The 16,345-nt window shown below is 40.6% G+C and overlaps 1 protein-coding gene across 3 annotated transcripts in view; it reads left to right on the top strand.

The window, feature by feature from the left end:
* The window catches only part of SH3BGRL2 (SH3 domain binding glutamate rich protein like 2), a 46,772-nt gene that overhangs the window by 13,564 nt on the left and 16,863 nt on the right, over positions 1 to 16,345 (top strand). For all 3 annotated transcript variants that reach the window (XM_067294076.1, XM_067294074.1, XM_067294075.1), the window contains one exon: positions 10,810 to 10,995. In XM_067294076.1, coding sequence (XP_067150177.1) covers positions 10,810 to 10,995 — 186 coding nt within the window. The remainder of the gene's footprint in view (positions 1 to 10,809; positions 10,996 to 16,345) is intronic.

Below are 16,345 nucleotides of genomic sequence, written 5' to 3'. Positions count from 1 at the left end.
AAAAGCTGCATGAATATAGTTGTGTTTGTTGAAAGATGCATAGCACTGACTTTATTAATAAAGTTAGAATCCTCATTCTGCTCTCACTTGAGCCAGTGGGAATTTATTATTGATCTGAATAAAAGCAGCGGCAGTCAGCCCTAGTGTAGAGAACGATATCAAGAGAATCTATCATCCTGGCCTTACAAAAGCATATTGACAGATCTTTGCAATAATACAGTCCAACTTTATCTGAAATCTGACATTTAGCTGGAGTCGCAAATGCATTTTTCTATTGCTGTTTAATATATTGCTGGCAATTACTGTAAATATCCTTAAAAACTTAGCACAACAAATTCTGAATGACTTGCACTGCTGTCACTTTAAAGTGCTTTATCAAGGGTGTGTATATTTGTAGTTGGCAGAACGACACATCTGTGCTGTGCGGATAGTAGTTGTCAGGAGAAAACAGTGAAAATATGGACAGTTTTATCACACAAACTTGTTTTTCAAATTCTTTGGAACATTTTGGAATCCAAATATGTCTGATCCCTCGGGATCAGAAAGCAAATGCAAGCCTGGTCCTTCCTAGGGAAGGGCTCGTGGCTGTTTCCAAGGTGTCTTGTCATTCGCTCTAGTTTGTAGAGGGGATTGGTGGCTATGTGGGAGAAGGGTGGACGTGACCTTGCATTTCTGTGGGAACAGGGCTAACCCTGAAGCCCACTATGCCCCTATGCTGTGCTAGGCAGTACTTTAGCCTGAACAAGCCTAGCTTTGAAGCCTTCCTTTACATCTCTTGGAAACTATACCAGTCTGTTGGGAGACTCTGCTGTATGGGAAACTCTTGGAACTCCACAGTCCTCATCAACTAGCTGCTGTTTCGGAAATACCGGGAGCAGCAGCTGGGCGTAACTGGGCGCTGGGCTGTGGGTCCTGAGAGACAAAACGGAGAAGGCTTAGCCTTGCAGGTGGTGTAGGGGTGGCCAGTGGGACTTCTGTCTTGTGCTACCTGGCTTCTGAACTGAGACCCCACCCAGATGAAACAGGGCTAATAACTTGTTATGTTTCATGGGCTCTTAGCTGTTAATATTTTAATCCATTCTAATAGTTAAATATTCCTGTGTCACTGGGTTTGGGTGCTTAAAGCTAATGAGAGGGAAGAAACATGAGCTATATTTTTAGTGCCAAGAAATGTACTCTTGTATCACATGTGCAGTAAGTACAGAAAATACTGTTGGGGATACTTCATTCGTTGCTACAAAACAATTTGACTGGTAAAGTACACAGGACTAGTTCACAACACTTTCTGGGCTCTGCTGGCTCACCACGTCACAAAACAATGATGACACAGTTGTGTATTTGCAGCTTAGAAGTCTAGGTGATAGACACATCATTGCATAATTGGAAGTGTGTGTGTGGATTTCTTGTTGGGGGGATTTTTGTTGTTGTTTTTAATGACAAGCCTTTATCTTTCTTTGCACAATTTATAAGTATTGCAGCATTTGCTTACTTTCCAAAACCTGCTGCTAAACATGCTGTCATCAGTGATATTTCAGTGAGCTTTAAACAATTACCAAATATTTAATAAATTTTAAGAAAATAAAGAAACAAAGCATAGCTATCGCATCTTTCTTTCCTCCAAGAAATTGTAATTTTAACAAGCAACATTGATTCACATGAACAAAATGATACCTCATAAATCCCTGCAGATTTTCAGCTCTTGCAGGACTGGGCTTTCATGTGCAAGATACAGAACTGTTCCTCACTCTCCTGTCTCTGCAGGAGGAATTGTGAGATTCAGAGATCAATTTTATGCTCATCACTGTAGGACCAAAGACCGAGTTTTCAGTAGTTCAGACCTTGAAAGTTCTCAACTACCTCACTGAACTGGGACTTCACTGAGAAGAAGTGATGTTCTTCAGAATCAAAATAACTTACAGAAATCAAAAGGAATAAATGTATGAATAAATTAATGTAGCATGGAGATCGGAGAATAACTTGCATTTAATTAGGAGGCAGACTCTCCTATCACTAAAGAATAGCTGAATTAGTAAGTGTTATGGTTATCATACTTGTATTTATGTATACATTTTGAAAAGGAAGATAGATGCTGCTTGTGGAAAGGGTTTCTTTCATGATGCAGAATACTTGCTATAAATATGCCGCTGACTAAAGAGAATAGTACAAGGAGGAGTTAAGTGTGGAATTCTAAACAGGAGATTTAACTTATTCTCTGGCAACCTGGAGAGATTTCTGTTGGAAAAATGCATGAAAATAACACTTTCTTTTTAACCACTCTCTTGAATTACTGAAACATATGGTAAATTACAAACAGAAACATCTATCTATTGAAAGAAGTTAGCTGCCAGCTAGTTTGAATTGTTTGTCTTTTGAAATGAATTATTCCAGTCCTGCAGGATGGTTCCATCAGATGGAGAAATTCTTGATAACTGAGAATATGCTGAATGTAAAAGCTTTATGAATCCCTAAAATCTTGCAGGCTGCTTAGAGCTTCTCTTGTGTTTTGTGCTAGTCACCAGGATCCCTAACCTGGAAAAAAAAAATTATCCTAACATTTATGTTCTGATTATTGTGTATCTTCATGGTTTCCTGTTGTCTGAGACATTTTTGGCAACAGACCAAGCTACCAGCATGCACTGATAATCTACTTCGGCTTTAGCTAAAGGCTCAGCCAGGTAAGCACCAGCATGACTTCCCAATACCCTCATGGGAAAATGTGCCTGTGACTGGAAAAGATCTTGTCTCTGTGGCATAAATATCATTTCCTGCCTGCATTTTATCTAGTAGAAATGTCCAAGTTTTCAGGGTAGTGTAATTCCACGCAATGGAGTTCATGTTGTAGTTCAAGTTTCACATTGGCCATAGGGTTTGTGAGCTTCCTCTTTCATTAAAACAACCAGCAACCCACCCCAGCCTTCAATCCGGCAATCACCTGCTGCTTGCCAGGCGAGGCTGGGAATCCTCTTACTGTGTTTCTCCGTCTGCCCAGAGCTTTCTGGCTGACACTCCATTAAGGTGTCCGATTAGGAGCTACCTGCCTGTGTGCTCGATGAGACTTCCAGTTCTGCTTCTGTTCCTGTTGCAAGGTCTCCAAATCTCACTTAGTTTTAGCCATTTTTGATTTCCATAAGTAATGCTTTTTTTGGGTTTCATGTTGATGTAACAGAATACAGATTCGTATTATAATTAATTGGAAGATCCAGTTTCATTGTCATTGCTACTCATCTGATGGGAAATAATTAGCAAAGATTTGGGATCTCATAGGGTCTGGTTTCATCCAGTCTATCACAGGCTCGCAGATAAGTGGATTTTCAACAGTGTAGGGACACATTGTTCCTACTACAAGAAAAAGTGATGATAAATCAGTTACTTCATTCATGTACATCATGGGCAAATCTTGTTTCCTGAAACCCAGAAGAAATCAAACGAGGTAGGTTTGGGAGTGACTGCAAGGTCTTCGCAGCCGCACTGGGCTCCACGGCGCTCTGCAGGGCATGGCCTGCAGCTGGTGTTTCCGTAGAGCCTTCTCTTTTTCCTCTCTTGCTCTTTCCACTTTTTCTGTTTGGGTCTGTATCAGTCTCTCCTTTTCCCTTACGTTCTTACTGAAATAATACCAAGTAAACCCCTGAGCAAATACCCATCTTTTGAGCAGTGGTAGGTGTATGTGTACTTGCTAGCAACTCCTTAATGTTTCTAAGTTACCTGTTACCTGCACAGAGAACGATGGGTTCTTACTTTGTCTCTTCTTAAACTCACAATGGAAACACATACACTGAAATAGATTTAAAACAATTTTATCACAGTGTAGCATCTGACAAGGAAAATATGAGTTTAGCAGGCACTGGGCATGGAACAAAGTTTACTGTCTTCTATAGCTTTATAGAGAAAGTAAATAATATGTTTTTCTTTGCTGACTGCTTTTGATAAGGAGTCTTTCAACAAGCAAACCTACCTCAAGTTGTAATTGTATTTCTTAAATACTGGAATCTTTCAGAGGTACCATGCACATATTACACGGAGGTAGAGGTGTGCACGTTGCTGGGCTAAGCAGTGTTTCAGCAGCTCCCAGGGAACTGCAGCTTATTTTGCATAAAGCTGAACAGATTGCCTCCTCAGTTTGAGAGTATTTCATATGGCGCGTTCTTAATTATGTCTCTGTATGCAAGTGGAAGATTGCTGCTAGCTGCAGCCCAGGGCTCTGCAGGCTGCATGTGGTCGCTGTTCTGCTTCTTTTCAGATTTAAAGGTTATGTGGTTTAGGATTTGGAAACATGGATATATAGCTTTTCTTGAGGATGAAGCAGAGTGTTTTGAGCTATTTGGACGGCTGCTCTGAGGAGACCGCATTTCCCTTCTATCACATGTAAAGCAGTAGTTGCTGTGGCAGGTAGTCACTTATTTTGCTGTTGAGAATAGTTATGTAATACTGACTTTTTTTTCCCTTCTTTTTCTTTCCTACCGTCCTCCACCTCACCACAGTTTCTCATCTCTTTTTCCCTATGTGCATAGCTGAGTTGTGTTTTCCTGTGCCAAGAACAGCGAATTAATCATATGAACCTTTGTAAAGGTCTGTCACAGCACTGCCGTCTCTCTGCAGTAAAAATTGCTAGAAGTCAGCTGTGCTCTCTTTTCCTAAGCAATGCAGAGGATGAGAAAGTCAGCAGAATGTCTCTGTCACTCCTGATTTTTAATATAACAAGACTGTGAGGGTTTGCATGTCCATCTGAGTGAATGTGTGGGGTTGTTTTTCTGTGCTTCTGTATGCAGGCAGAAAGACAATAGAAACAGAAGAAAAAGAACACAGATATTGCTTGGCGTGTTTATAACAGGCATTGCTTTCCCCTTGTTTATCCAAGGGAGGTTTGTGTGGGTTTGCAGTTAACACTGTTTAGAGTTCTGCTCATCTGATGGTGGTTACGACTTGCTGCGTCTCTTGGTTAAAGCGTAGTATCTCCTGAGTATCTGGGAGTATATTTTAAGCCTCACCTCTATGAGAAGTGGAGGATTAGTAATCCACTGCAGTAACTGTATCACATCTGCTTTTGATGCTGCAACCGTCCCTTTGGTTGTTTGCATGATGTCTAAAGGCAAAGACTCCTGTTTGATATTTTCAGCTGTGGAAGTGAGCTGGAACTTGCGTTTCTGTAACATCGATACTGTTTACGCAGTTCATATTTCAAATACCTGTAGCCGGCCATGCTTCTGTTGAGCCATTTTCTCAGGGTGTGGTTTCACTGTTGGTCTAAAATGATCGGATTATGTTGTGAACATTACTGATGGTCCCTCTCTTTTTCCCCTGGTTCCTGCATTAGCTTTGTGCAAGGGAAGTTGCAGGAGCTACTTGACAGGAGGGAGCAACATTGCACCATCTCGGTGACAGTTAGCTGTGAGATTTGTTTAGCTTATATCATCAAACTGCACTCTAAAGGTGCCCCTGCCAAAAGGAATGTATTCAGTTTTTAGCTGAGTCAGTGAGAGGATGGTTTGGCTGCTGCAATAGGGTTTGTTCTGGTATAAGAGGGGGAAAGAAAAGAGTAGCCAGACTGAAAAAGAAGGAGGGGAACTGTCAGGACCACTGTGTCTTTAGTGGCACAGTTCTAGGTGGATGTATGCCGGTCTGGAATACTGAAGCTTTTGTGATGGACTTACGACTATTTTTTAATGTCAGACTTCTAAAATGTGTTTGTGGTCTGAGAGTCCAGCCCAGAAAATACCTATCATAATGGCTAATTCTCAGCATGCTTGTGGTCTGAATCTTTTTGGGGTGGGATTTTGTGTTACAAAGAAAGCTGATTTGTTCTTGGGATTTCTCTGTAATAAGGGAACAGTTCAGGTTGGGCTTTGGCCCTTCGCAGTTCCAAGATGAAGAGAGTGCAGGACGGTCAGTCCTATATGTCTTGCTCTGTGGACAGTGCACTAAATAGTAGCTGCTGCCATTCCCTGCGTTTTACATGCAGGAGAACTGAAACAGAGGGAATGCTCTACCTCCTGAAGGTCAGGGTAGAGTCAGAGCAGACAACCATTTTCCTGCATCTGCGTTGTGTGCACCAGATGCTCAGCAATGCTTCCTAACACCATTGGGAGATCTGAACCTGAGAACTTGACTGCTTTGTCCCATTTATGTTAACTGGGCTAAAAAACTAAGGCAGAGAAGTTCTCTTTTATGATGGCTATTGCAGAATTTCCATTAATATTGCTACTTGAGTCATCTTGCCTGTAGTATGGCAGAAGTAATATTCATATAGCTTATCGAGGTTAGTTAGATCCTGTACCAGTGAGATTTCTGCAATATATTGAAGACCTTGGTTAAAATAGTTTAGAATAATGAAATACTGCTGTCATTTTGTAATAGATCATACAAAAGCCTCCTCTGGTTCAGATGCTGTCAACAGACAAGTCCTTCTAGTACATAAGATCTTCTGAAAACATGTTCAGGAAGCACAGAGAGGGAAGAAAGAAAGAGATAGATTGGACCTATTGAAAGTCATGGGAAACTAAGGGAATTTTGGACAGAGAATGTGATATATTCGCTGAATTTCTGGTCCAGTCTGGACATGCTTTTTGATGGTAAAATTCTCATTTTGTTATTCTGCTGTTAAATGAGCAGTAGGTATTCTCTCTTTACTGGAGATCATTGTTCAAGTTAGCTGGGAGGTGGTCACGGAGTGACTTAAGTCTGTATTAGTTATGTAGGAAAAAGAAATCTTAGAAGAGTTTTCAGTCTAACAAAGATATAAAAAGTGTAAGTGGCTTAAAGTTAGAAGTGAGGTGGATTCCAAACAGAAGTAGGTAAATGTTTAAGTGAAGGCAGTTAATTAACTGTGAGAACAATTTACAAAGACTGTGGTAGATTCTCTGTTGTCATCAGTTCAGGAATGGAGCTTAGGAAAACAATCCAAAGAGACTCTTTATTCCTAAGAGAAATTAATTCAGGGATGCCTATATTATCCTGAAGGTCAGAACAGATGATCCCAGTAGTCCTACCTGGCCTGAAGATGTCTTTGAAGTATTTCTCGGAACCAGTGTGTCCTCTCTGAAAGTGTATCCTCCTGTTACCTGTTGCAAATCCATATAAAGAAATGAAAACTAGGGGAGAAAGCCTGGACACTTTAGCTGGGGTAGGCCGCCTCCTTAAGTTGAACTATTAGATAAGTGACTGACTCATTTTAGCAGTTCCATATATCAAAATGGTCATCCTATTACTGCTGGTTTTTTTAATCCTTATGAAGAAACAAGCTCCAAATACTGGCATAAAATAGAGATGTCTTTGGGAATTTTTTTCCCATCTTATTTTTGTGAATAGAAGTGTAGATTAGCATTAAAACCAAACCCAGAGAACAGATGTTCTGCAAACAGCCTACTAAAAACATGGGAGACAAACACTGAATAGTAGTCTATTAGCTCTGATGGAGCCTCACTATGTTAGAGATGGATTAGGATCAAGTTACGTAGAAGAACACTGATATTTTCACAGTTAGTGTTTCTGCTTAATAAGAAGAGATGATCTTGCTTGTTCTTATTCGTATTTATGGCTAATACTCTTTCATGACTGGAAGGAAATTTCAAAAAGGAAAAAGAGCAATGAAGTGTCTGTTTGAGATGAGATGAATGAAATGCATATGGAGACTTCAGTCTCTTTATGGAATACAAAATTAAGTAGGAGATGTGTTTTGCTCTGAGACTTCACAATGGATATCTATTTTGATGGTGCATCTTGCAGTGTCTTCAGGGGTGCTGAGACATTTTAAAAGCAACATATTTTGTTGCTGAAGCAGTCTATTCTGTAAGAATACAAATGCTCTCCCAAAGCGTTGTATGAATAGCCATGAACTGAGTTGTTCTGAACATGGTGCCACTGATTCTGTGAAGACTCTTTTCAGGTTCCCGTCAGCTGCAGCACACTGGAAACCTAGGATGCCGCAAGCTGCAAGGCTGGGTTTCACAGAGGGGACTAAAGTGTCCACCTCCATAGTTTGTCAAATGATTCATCTTCACTGGGCTCCTAAGCAGAGCCCAGGTCCTCTGCATAGACTAGTGAGGAAGGAAGAACTGCTGTTGCTCTTTGTGGCATGTTGTATTTGGTCAATGCTGGAAGTTTTTGTAGCTCAGAGTTACCACAAATGATAGCTGCAGGCAGGACTCGGAGGCTGACGTACTCCTGCGGCACAGATCCAGTTCTACGGCAAGACAAAGCTCCTGTGGTTTTCTTGGGGAATAATCGGCTGGCTTCTGCTGTGGCAGATGCTCTGAGCGTCAATCAAACAACAAGGCATAATTTAATAGAATTTCTAATGTAAGTAACACTCTTGCTTCAGCTTACAGATTTGAATTAAATCACTTGTGGGAGGAGAAAATGCTACTTTTGGGCTAGAAATTTTCAGGGCATTTTGTTTGAATTTATGCAGCTGGCACATCCACGGCTGATAACTTATGCAGATGTGGTATGGAGAATTGCAAGGCTTCTCTCTGAAAAAGGCAATTTATTTCCCTTTAACATCTTAATTAATTTTATAAAAATAAAAAGAAGAGATTAGGAAATGTGTGTTTGTGGGAGAATTCTCATGGTGTGAACAGGGAAATATTGGGGATCTGATTAAATCTGAGTTCCAGTTGTTAAGCTTGTGTGCCATGTACAGACTACTGAAAGTCAGCAGCTTAAAATGGGTCCACGTGTACTGGTAAATGACCTGGGCTGGGCAATGCAACTCAGTTGCCTAGACTGTGAAACTGGGAGCACAGTTAGCACATACACCTTTGGCCAAGGCGGTTTCATAGTCTTATGAACAGTTCCTGGTCATGATTTAGGTGTTACAGTGTGCCAGGGACCATTCTCAATACACAGTTTGCATACAGCTGCTCTGGCTGAGAGGATGGGGGTTTGATAGGACTTGGCCGGAGCATGCTGTTTGGCCTCAGGGCCAGAGGACAGGCCCGGGCACTGTGTAAAGCACTAGTTATGCTGGGCAGGGCTACTGGTGAATACTGTAGTAGGGAATTGTAGTTGGTTTTAGCAGTGCTCCACTGTAAGGAAAGGCCCTCCCCCACACATGATTTTAGGTGTCTCTTTTTTGTTTGAACAAATACTTAATATCTGCATTAAGAAAATGTCAGTCTTCATCTCTTTTGGGCCTGTCTTGCAGCTTTTTTTATGGTGAAAGACAGAACAAAAGTATTTTTCTCTTTCACTTCTATATTGACAGCAGAATTCCTCCCTGCAATTTTTTAGGGAGGCTGTAAAAGGTATGTTGCCTTCAGTACCAGCAGTGATGATGATGCAGTAATTTTGCTGCTGTTGATACTGTATTATTTGCACACAGTTTTAGGAGCTGCCTTCTGTATGAAAAAGTGTTCTTTTCACAATATGCCTAAAAATCAATATGACCTATGTAAGAAAAGAAAAAAGAATAAGACACTGAGACACATACTTCTAAGCCATCTGCTTCTCAAAAAGACAACAAGCATTTTAAAGCTTTGTCTTTCCAGTCCTTTCTTGCGAAGGCTACCCTCTTATTTCAAGGAAACAGCAATTCCATCACCATTACCACCAAAAGCTGAATATTCTGTGGTGTGTTTAGGTAGACAAAATGAGTTGTGTGACAAGAACAACCAGCACACAAACTTTAAAAATCCTCTGATTTCCAAATAGTATCTAGGTCATATGATACCCACAGGCATGATTCATCCACCTGGGCTTTATGCCAATCAGCAACTGCGTGGATCTGACACCCCAAGAATACTGCAAAATTATTAAAGCTGTATTTTTTTCTTCAAATAATGCTCCTGATTATGGCTGTAAAAAATGAAACACAGCATGTAATTTATAGTTCGTTTCTGAATGAATTAATTTTATTATGTAGATGCAAGAGGTACAGCATGGACTGAAGAAAATGCAGAGCAGATCTTGCTGAATGAGCACAGCTAGTTTTCCTCAGCCTTACAGGCTTTTTTTAAGGTTGCTGTCTTGATATAAAATCCTATTGGGGGCAGAGAAGAGGTAGCTTTTACTTGAGTGTATCTGCTTGAAGCTCAGCTAGCTGTCAAGAGTTGGCCTTACCATGAGCTAAAAATTGCCTGTGTTCTGCCTCCATTAAACTTTAGTATAAAGATGGTAATCTTTTTGAGGGGCAGAAACCCCATACATTTAGTACAAACCTTATGCAATTTTTTTGCAGTGAAGTAAATTATCAAGAGATGAGGTCGTGCTTAATTTTAAGCATGTATGATGTGTGGACAGACACTCTTAATTAAAGATTCAACACATTGTGTTCAGGGAACCATGGGACTGCATTTTTAAGATGTCTAGGTGTCTAGAGAGGCAAAAAAGTGTCTAGCAGGGGTGGGTTTTTTTTCAGAGGTACCAACATACTTGTCTCAGTGAATAGTGGGATTAGATTCTTCTGGGACTTGCTAAGTTGCTTACCTTGCATTTCTTCGTGCCTATATTCTTCAAAATGTAGCCCCTAGTGATTTTGAAAAGCAGTTACCCCTTACTTCTTAGAGTCCCATACAGAGTAGTCTTTACAGAAGTATCTTTAGAAAGCAAAGCCTGAAATTCCCATAGTGGAAATAAAGAGACAGCCTTCTAGAAATGAGGTGAATAAGTGTAACCTTTGCCAACTTGTAAAGTAACAGCAGTATTTAATTTCTATGAACTTAAAACTCAAAAAATGTCTTCTCTTTTGCCTTCCTGAGCTAGTGAGCTTCCCAGGGAGTGGGAAGGGAGAGGAGGAATGTTTGTAAAGATGTCTTGGTTATGGTGGTCTTGCTCTGATGTGTGTTTTTTTTTTTTTTCTTTCTTTCTTTCTTCTAGATAAAGAAGAGGCAACAAGATGTGGTGAGGTTTCTGGAAGCCAATCGTATCGAGTTTGAAGAGGTGGATATCACAATGTCAGAGGAGAAAAGACAATGGATGTATAAAAATATTCCTGAGGACAGGCAGCCTGCGCAAGGCAATCCCCTGCCACCACAGATATTTAGTGATGATCGGTACTGTGGAGTAAGTAGCTATTATGGTTGTCAACAGACAATGTATTAGTGATGCACTGTTTGCCATTTAAAAAGTCAGGACTTGGTATAGAGCTTTCTCTAGTGCTGTCTGAATTAATGGTGACAGCTTACAGGGATAGAAACAGGTAATTTTCATTAATGAAAATTCAGATCATTCATCTGTAAGTCCCAATCTTGTTTTCAACTAGTGAATTTCCCTTCACAAAAACAAGTATTGGGAATATCGTGTACTTTGTGTACAACCTGTTGATGGTAAAGCGCTTTGTGAGAGCACCAGAATCTGAGGCTTCCTGGTTTTGCTGCTGGCCTTGTTCTAACCCAAGCATAAAAATTCGGAAGGAAATCTTAGGCACCGTAGATGAGAACACTGGCTAGACTGAGTTATATTGTCATTGTAATTAAGCTCTTTCTCTTCTGCTGTCATAGGGTTAATTGCATCTACACTCAGAGAGCCTGTATGCAGTCAAAGTCTCTAGGATAAATGAAAACTATTTGCTCTTCAGAATGTAGAATAGTTTTATTTTTCCATAAAGAAAAGCAGCTTGAGAGTTGTCTTCCTCTGCTGAAAGACTGCTAAGCCCGAGAGTCTGTGACTGACAGCAGGTTGATGGATGGGCAGATTTCTCTGCTGGTATGTAAGCTGTAATAGTTTTTCTATCCACTACTGCAAGCTGAGGTGCTAGCCTTTGACTGATGTGTTAAGAATGGCACCATATGAATGTTTTATTCTCCTACTTAGTCAGTATGGTATGCTGCAGTCCTGAGTCTCTGGCACTATCATAATCTGGGAGTATCTTCCCTGAACTTAGACTCATCCTTGAGCAAAATATTGTGAAAAGATGACAGCTGAGACTTCATTGCCTTGCTGCATCCTTTCATACTTTAACCTTGTGACTTGCACATCTTATGGGAGGCAGGTGTGGGGTACCTGTTAGACTGGCTGGTGGGAGAAGGGGATGTTTGATGTGCCACCCTGGATGCATCAGGAAATGAGTGGGTAACGCTTGTATGTGAATTCAGTAGGCGGATAAAATGGGGAAGAGTGTCTCTGTGGTTATAATAGCTGGATCAGAGTAGATATGGGTATTGTGTAGGCTACTGACCACAGTATGGTGGAGAGACACCCAAGCTGGTTCTAAGTGTTGTAACACAAGTACTGGAAGCTCTCTGCTAGCTCACTTAGCCTGCAAAGAATTTATCCCAAGGGGTACCTTAGCCCCTCCAGGGTTCGTGGTACTGCAGCTAGGCTGCTTCTGGTGGTTGGAGCATTCAGGCTTGCCAAGAGCCTATAAACTGCACTGCAGTGGTTAGCTTCTTGCAGAAAGTGCGCAAAAGGTGATTCGGGATCCTTTGCAACAAACGGGTTGGGTATGTTGCAGCAGCTGACTGGCTTTTTGAGGCAAGGTAGTTAACATCCCTCCCATATGTTTTGTATTGGTTTTACTTGTTTACCTCATATGTCAGCTATAAAACTCATATCTTTCTACTTCAGGGTGAGAAGGGTCTATTAAGGAAATGGAAGTGGGATGTGGAAGGAATTTTGACCCACACTTACGGAGTAGCCCCTCACTTACACAGAACAGTGGAAGTGGTGTTATTTGTAATTTTAGCTCACCTGGGAAACATGATGTTTGAGCTGCTGTTTCTTACCCTTTCTACATCATTTCAGCTTTTCCTTTATAGTATGTTTTAACCCAGTCTTAAAAAAACTGTTAATTGCTGTTTGGAATTAGCAAGGCAGAAGATGTCATGCAACATGGAGATGATCTCATTAATCTGTCTGCTTAGCTGATAGCTGTTTTGGTTGAGCAGAGGTAATCCTATTACTAGACCTCACTGCCAGTGTGAAGATCTTTAAAGAACAAACATACTTTGAGAAAAAACTATATTTTCTAGAATGAAGGAAAAAGTATGTGCAGTAACACTTTCATCAGTTATCCTGCTGGCATTAGTTAATGAGGTTCTTAGGTAATAGAGTGGAGACAAAACATTAGGCAGGAGACAAAGGAGGTCAGCTCTGGAAAGGGGGCAAAGGAGTTAGCTGAAGTAAGCAGACGTTGCACATGTCTTTTCCTCTTGTGATTTCACATTAAGGTCTTTCATCTGTTTGTCTTGACACAATTTTTTTTAAAAAAATCATTATTAAAGAACTTAAAAAATTACCCAGAGTTTTCTCTCAATTGAATTAGTGAAAATTGTACCTTCTGGTTCCTGATTTATGTCCAGGCAATTTCTTAATCCAGTTTGCTCTGATCACAAAGGACTGTCTGTTTTTCTGACTGCCAATTCTGCGGTCTCACCATGTTACCAGAAAACTACCTATATACTCATTCTGGCTTATGCATTATTACTGACAGTACAAACTGGTCAGATCCTTTGTTGTTTCTCCAAATAGATTAAGGCTAGACAGGGAAAAGCAAAATAGGTACACTTTTTATTTTGTTCATGTTATTTCAAGAGAGATTCACAGGAATGACGTACAAGCCAAAATAGACTCTATTTTGTGCTCATAGCTATACTATTTTTTCTGTGTTAGGAAAAGCATTAATAGCTGTTTTTTGCCCTCCCCATCGCTTCTGTCATGCCGTCATGCTATGAAGGTTCGATAGCAACGACTGAGACAGTAATATAATAATAATAAAAAAAGATGTTTATTTCCTCACACAAGTTCTTGGATTAGTAACATCCATTAGAATAATGCGACTACTAATTTAGGAAGGATAACACAAAACCAGCAGTTACTAATTTAGAAAGGATAGCCTGAAACCGTCGATTACTGCGTTATTAATTGGAAGGACTGCTTATCCCTACTTGAAAGCTTTCTTGTTCACTCTCCTAGTGAGAGGACTCTCAACCTCGAGGAGTTACCTTAACCCAGCGTCCCAGGAAAAGGGGAGGGGGGGGATACTCACGGTCCAGCCGGAGAGGATGGTCAGGTCACGTTCCCGTCCCTGCTCAAACTCTCCTAGCTCCCAAGTCTCTTTTTATACGGCTGGGGCTCTGGGCAAACACTGCTTTTGCTGACTTTTTGCGAGTTTCACAATCACAGGACTGTCTGTTTGTCTGCTTGGGAGGACCCTGCTAGCGAGGCAAGACCCCAGCACCTCCGTATTGCTTCTCCCCTCCCCGGGGGTCCGTGCAGATTCCAGGTGGCAGACTTCACTTCTCCAGTCTTGTTAATCATTCCGCAGCCTTGCGCATATCAGTCCTTGCGCATATCGGTTGGTAGACGACTTTAGTCCTGTTAAGTCCTCTGTTCAGCAACTTTGCGCAGGTCAGCTCTTGTGCTATCAGTTCTTCTGCATATCAATTGACAAACTTCAGTCCTGTTAACTCTTCACTCGCCCGTCAGCTTCCTTGGTAGAAAACCTCAGCAATATACTCAAGGGTATTACCTGAGAATAGATTTTTCTGGCTAGAAAATTATCATTTGAATCGATCACTTTTCAGAATGTAACTGCACATTAGACGAAGTTCGTCTTCAGTCTTTTCCTTAAACATCCGAAACAGGTTTGTTATAGGTAAACGCGACAAATTGACAACCACTCGGGCCAGGTTGCATAAATTCCAATTTAATAGAGTAATTGAGCAAGTCACAAGTAAGCAAAACAGCGCTGGGCGGCCGGGGAGCCTCCTGCTCCACCAACGGCGCGCGCAATCCCCCGCTCACAGTCCCCTTATATGCCTGTAACTTCTGTGGTTGCGCCGGCTGTTGCTGGGGGGGGTCGGGATGAAGGCTGGGGTCTTCCTCTGCGTTGTGCGTGGTGCCCTTCAGGTCGCGCGCATACATTTCACAATGCAGTATCGCTCTGCTGGCTCAGTACAATCATGGTGGTGATAGCCCGTACTTAGCGCCTAGTTTCATGGTAAAATCACTTCACGAGTTGATAGCCCGTACTTAGTGCCTAGTTTCATGGTAAAATCACTTCACGAGTTGATGTAACAAATTATCACCTATCACAGGTTGGTTTCAGCGATTTGATTTTGTGATAGCTTGTATTAGGGAGAAAAAGGTAAAAAAGCTGACCAATGCTTACTGGTTCACAAAACAAAATGTCTTGTACTTCAGAAGGAGGGATCCTCCTGGTATCAAAAGGCAACTCCATGTCTTGATGCATGAGTGAGACCTTCAAATTTGGTCTGAGTTGATGTAATTGCAAATGTCATCATTAATCTGTCTTGTCCTTTTCTCAGTCTTTGGAGATCTGCTCCCTGGTTTTTCAGTAAGAAGTTCTGTTAATGGGATTTTGAAATACAGTACTCAGCAAGAGCCATTTTTACTTCCTGTTAACAAGATAGATAAGAGCTGTGATCCCAGAAGAACACAAATCATTTAACTGATAATCCAGTGTTGTGTGATAGCACTGACACTATGATAATTTACATATTTTTATGTCTTTGCAATCTGTTGTTTCATCTTAGTGACATTGCTATAACATTGTAAGTGTGTGAGGAAAGAGTCTACATTTCAAAAAAAAAATCAGACACATGAACCTGCTCAGTTAATTTACAATGGTGTAAATCTGAAATTATAACAGTGATCTTTCTCTAGTTAATGCTGTGTAAGAGTAAGGAAATTTCAGTGCATAGTGCATGTTCCAGGAAGGAACTCCTGCACTCTGCATAAAGAAAAGTAAAATTGAGATACTTTGGAAAAGACAAGACAGTGTAGAGCCATTTTCCTCAGTAGGAACTAGCTAATATTTTAAACTCTGAAGGAATTTTTATTTAACTGGCAATCTAAAGCTTTTTGATTCAGGAATTTTCAAATTTGTAGGGATGATATAGCATCAGATAAAGGGCTGTAAATTAGACCTTCAGTTAATGCTTTGTATCTTTCATATAGTAGTTTTGTCACTTCCTGCTACAGCTAAAGGCAACTGTAAACTGTTTTCTGTCCTCTATTTAGATCATTGTAAAGTAACTAAAATTTAGATAGCTTTTTGTAAAACAGTTTCAGCATTTAATGAAATCGATGGGAGTCATGAGTCTGAATTACTGAAGACAGAAGTTTTAGAATCAGGATATTTGGCACTTCTGTTGTGTATTGTGTTTTAAATCCTTTCTCTAAGAGATCATCATTGTGCTTATTTGGACAAAAAATGTCCTTATTAGGTAGACCAGTTTGTATTCACCACTGTTTTAACTACTGAGATACTGTCTTGAAGAATTGCATTATTCTGTTGACTATCTACTGCTCAGCTATTATAGATTTGTTGCCCTGGGACAGTACAAAAGCCTATGATGACTAGATTTTAAGCCTTTTTCTTTCTTTTTTTTGCAGAAGCTGTCTATGTGGCCTACTGACAGCAGGATTCTTGTTATTTCCCTTACTAGAG

Source organism: Apteryx mantelli, chromosome 3, assembly GCF_036417845.1.
Source record: "Apteryx mantelli isolate bAptMan1 chromosome 3, bAptMan1.hap1, whole genome shotgun sequence".
Taxonomy (NCBI): Eukaryota; Metazoa; Chordata; class Aves; order Apterygiformes; family Apterygidae; genus Apteryx; species Apteryx mantelli.
This window is presented reverse-complemented; position numbering and strand designations above follow the sequence as displayed.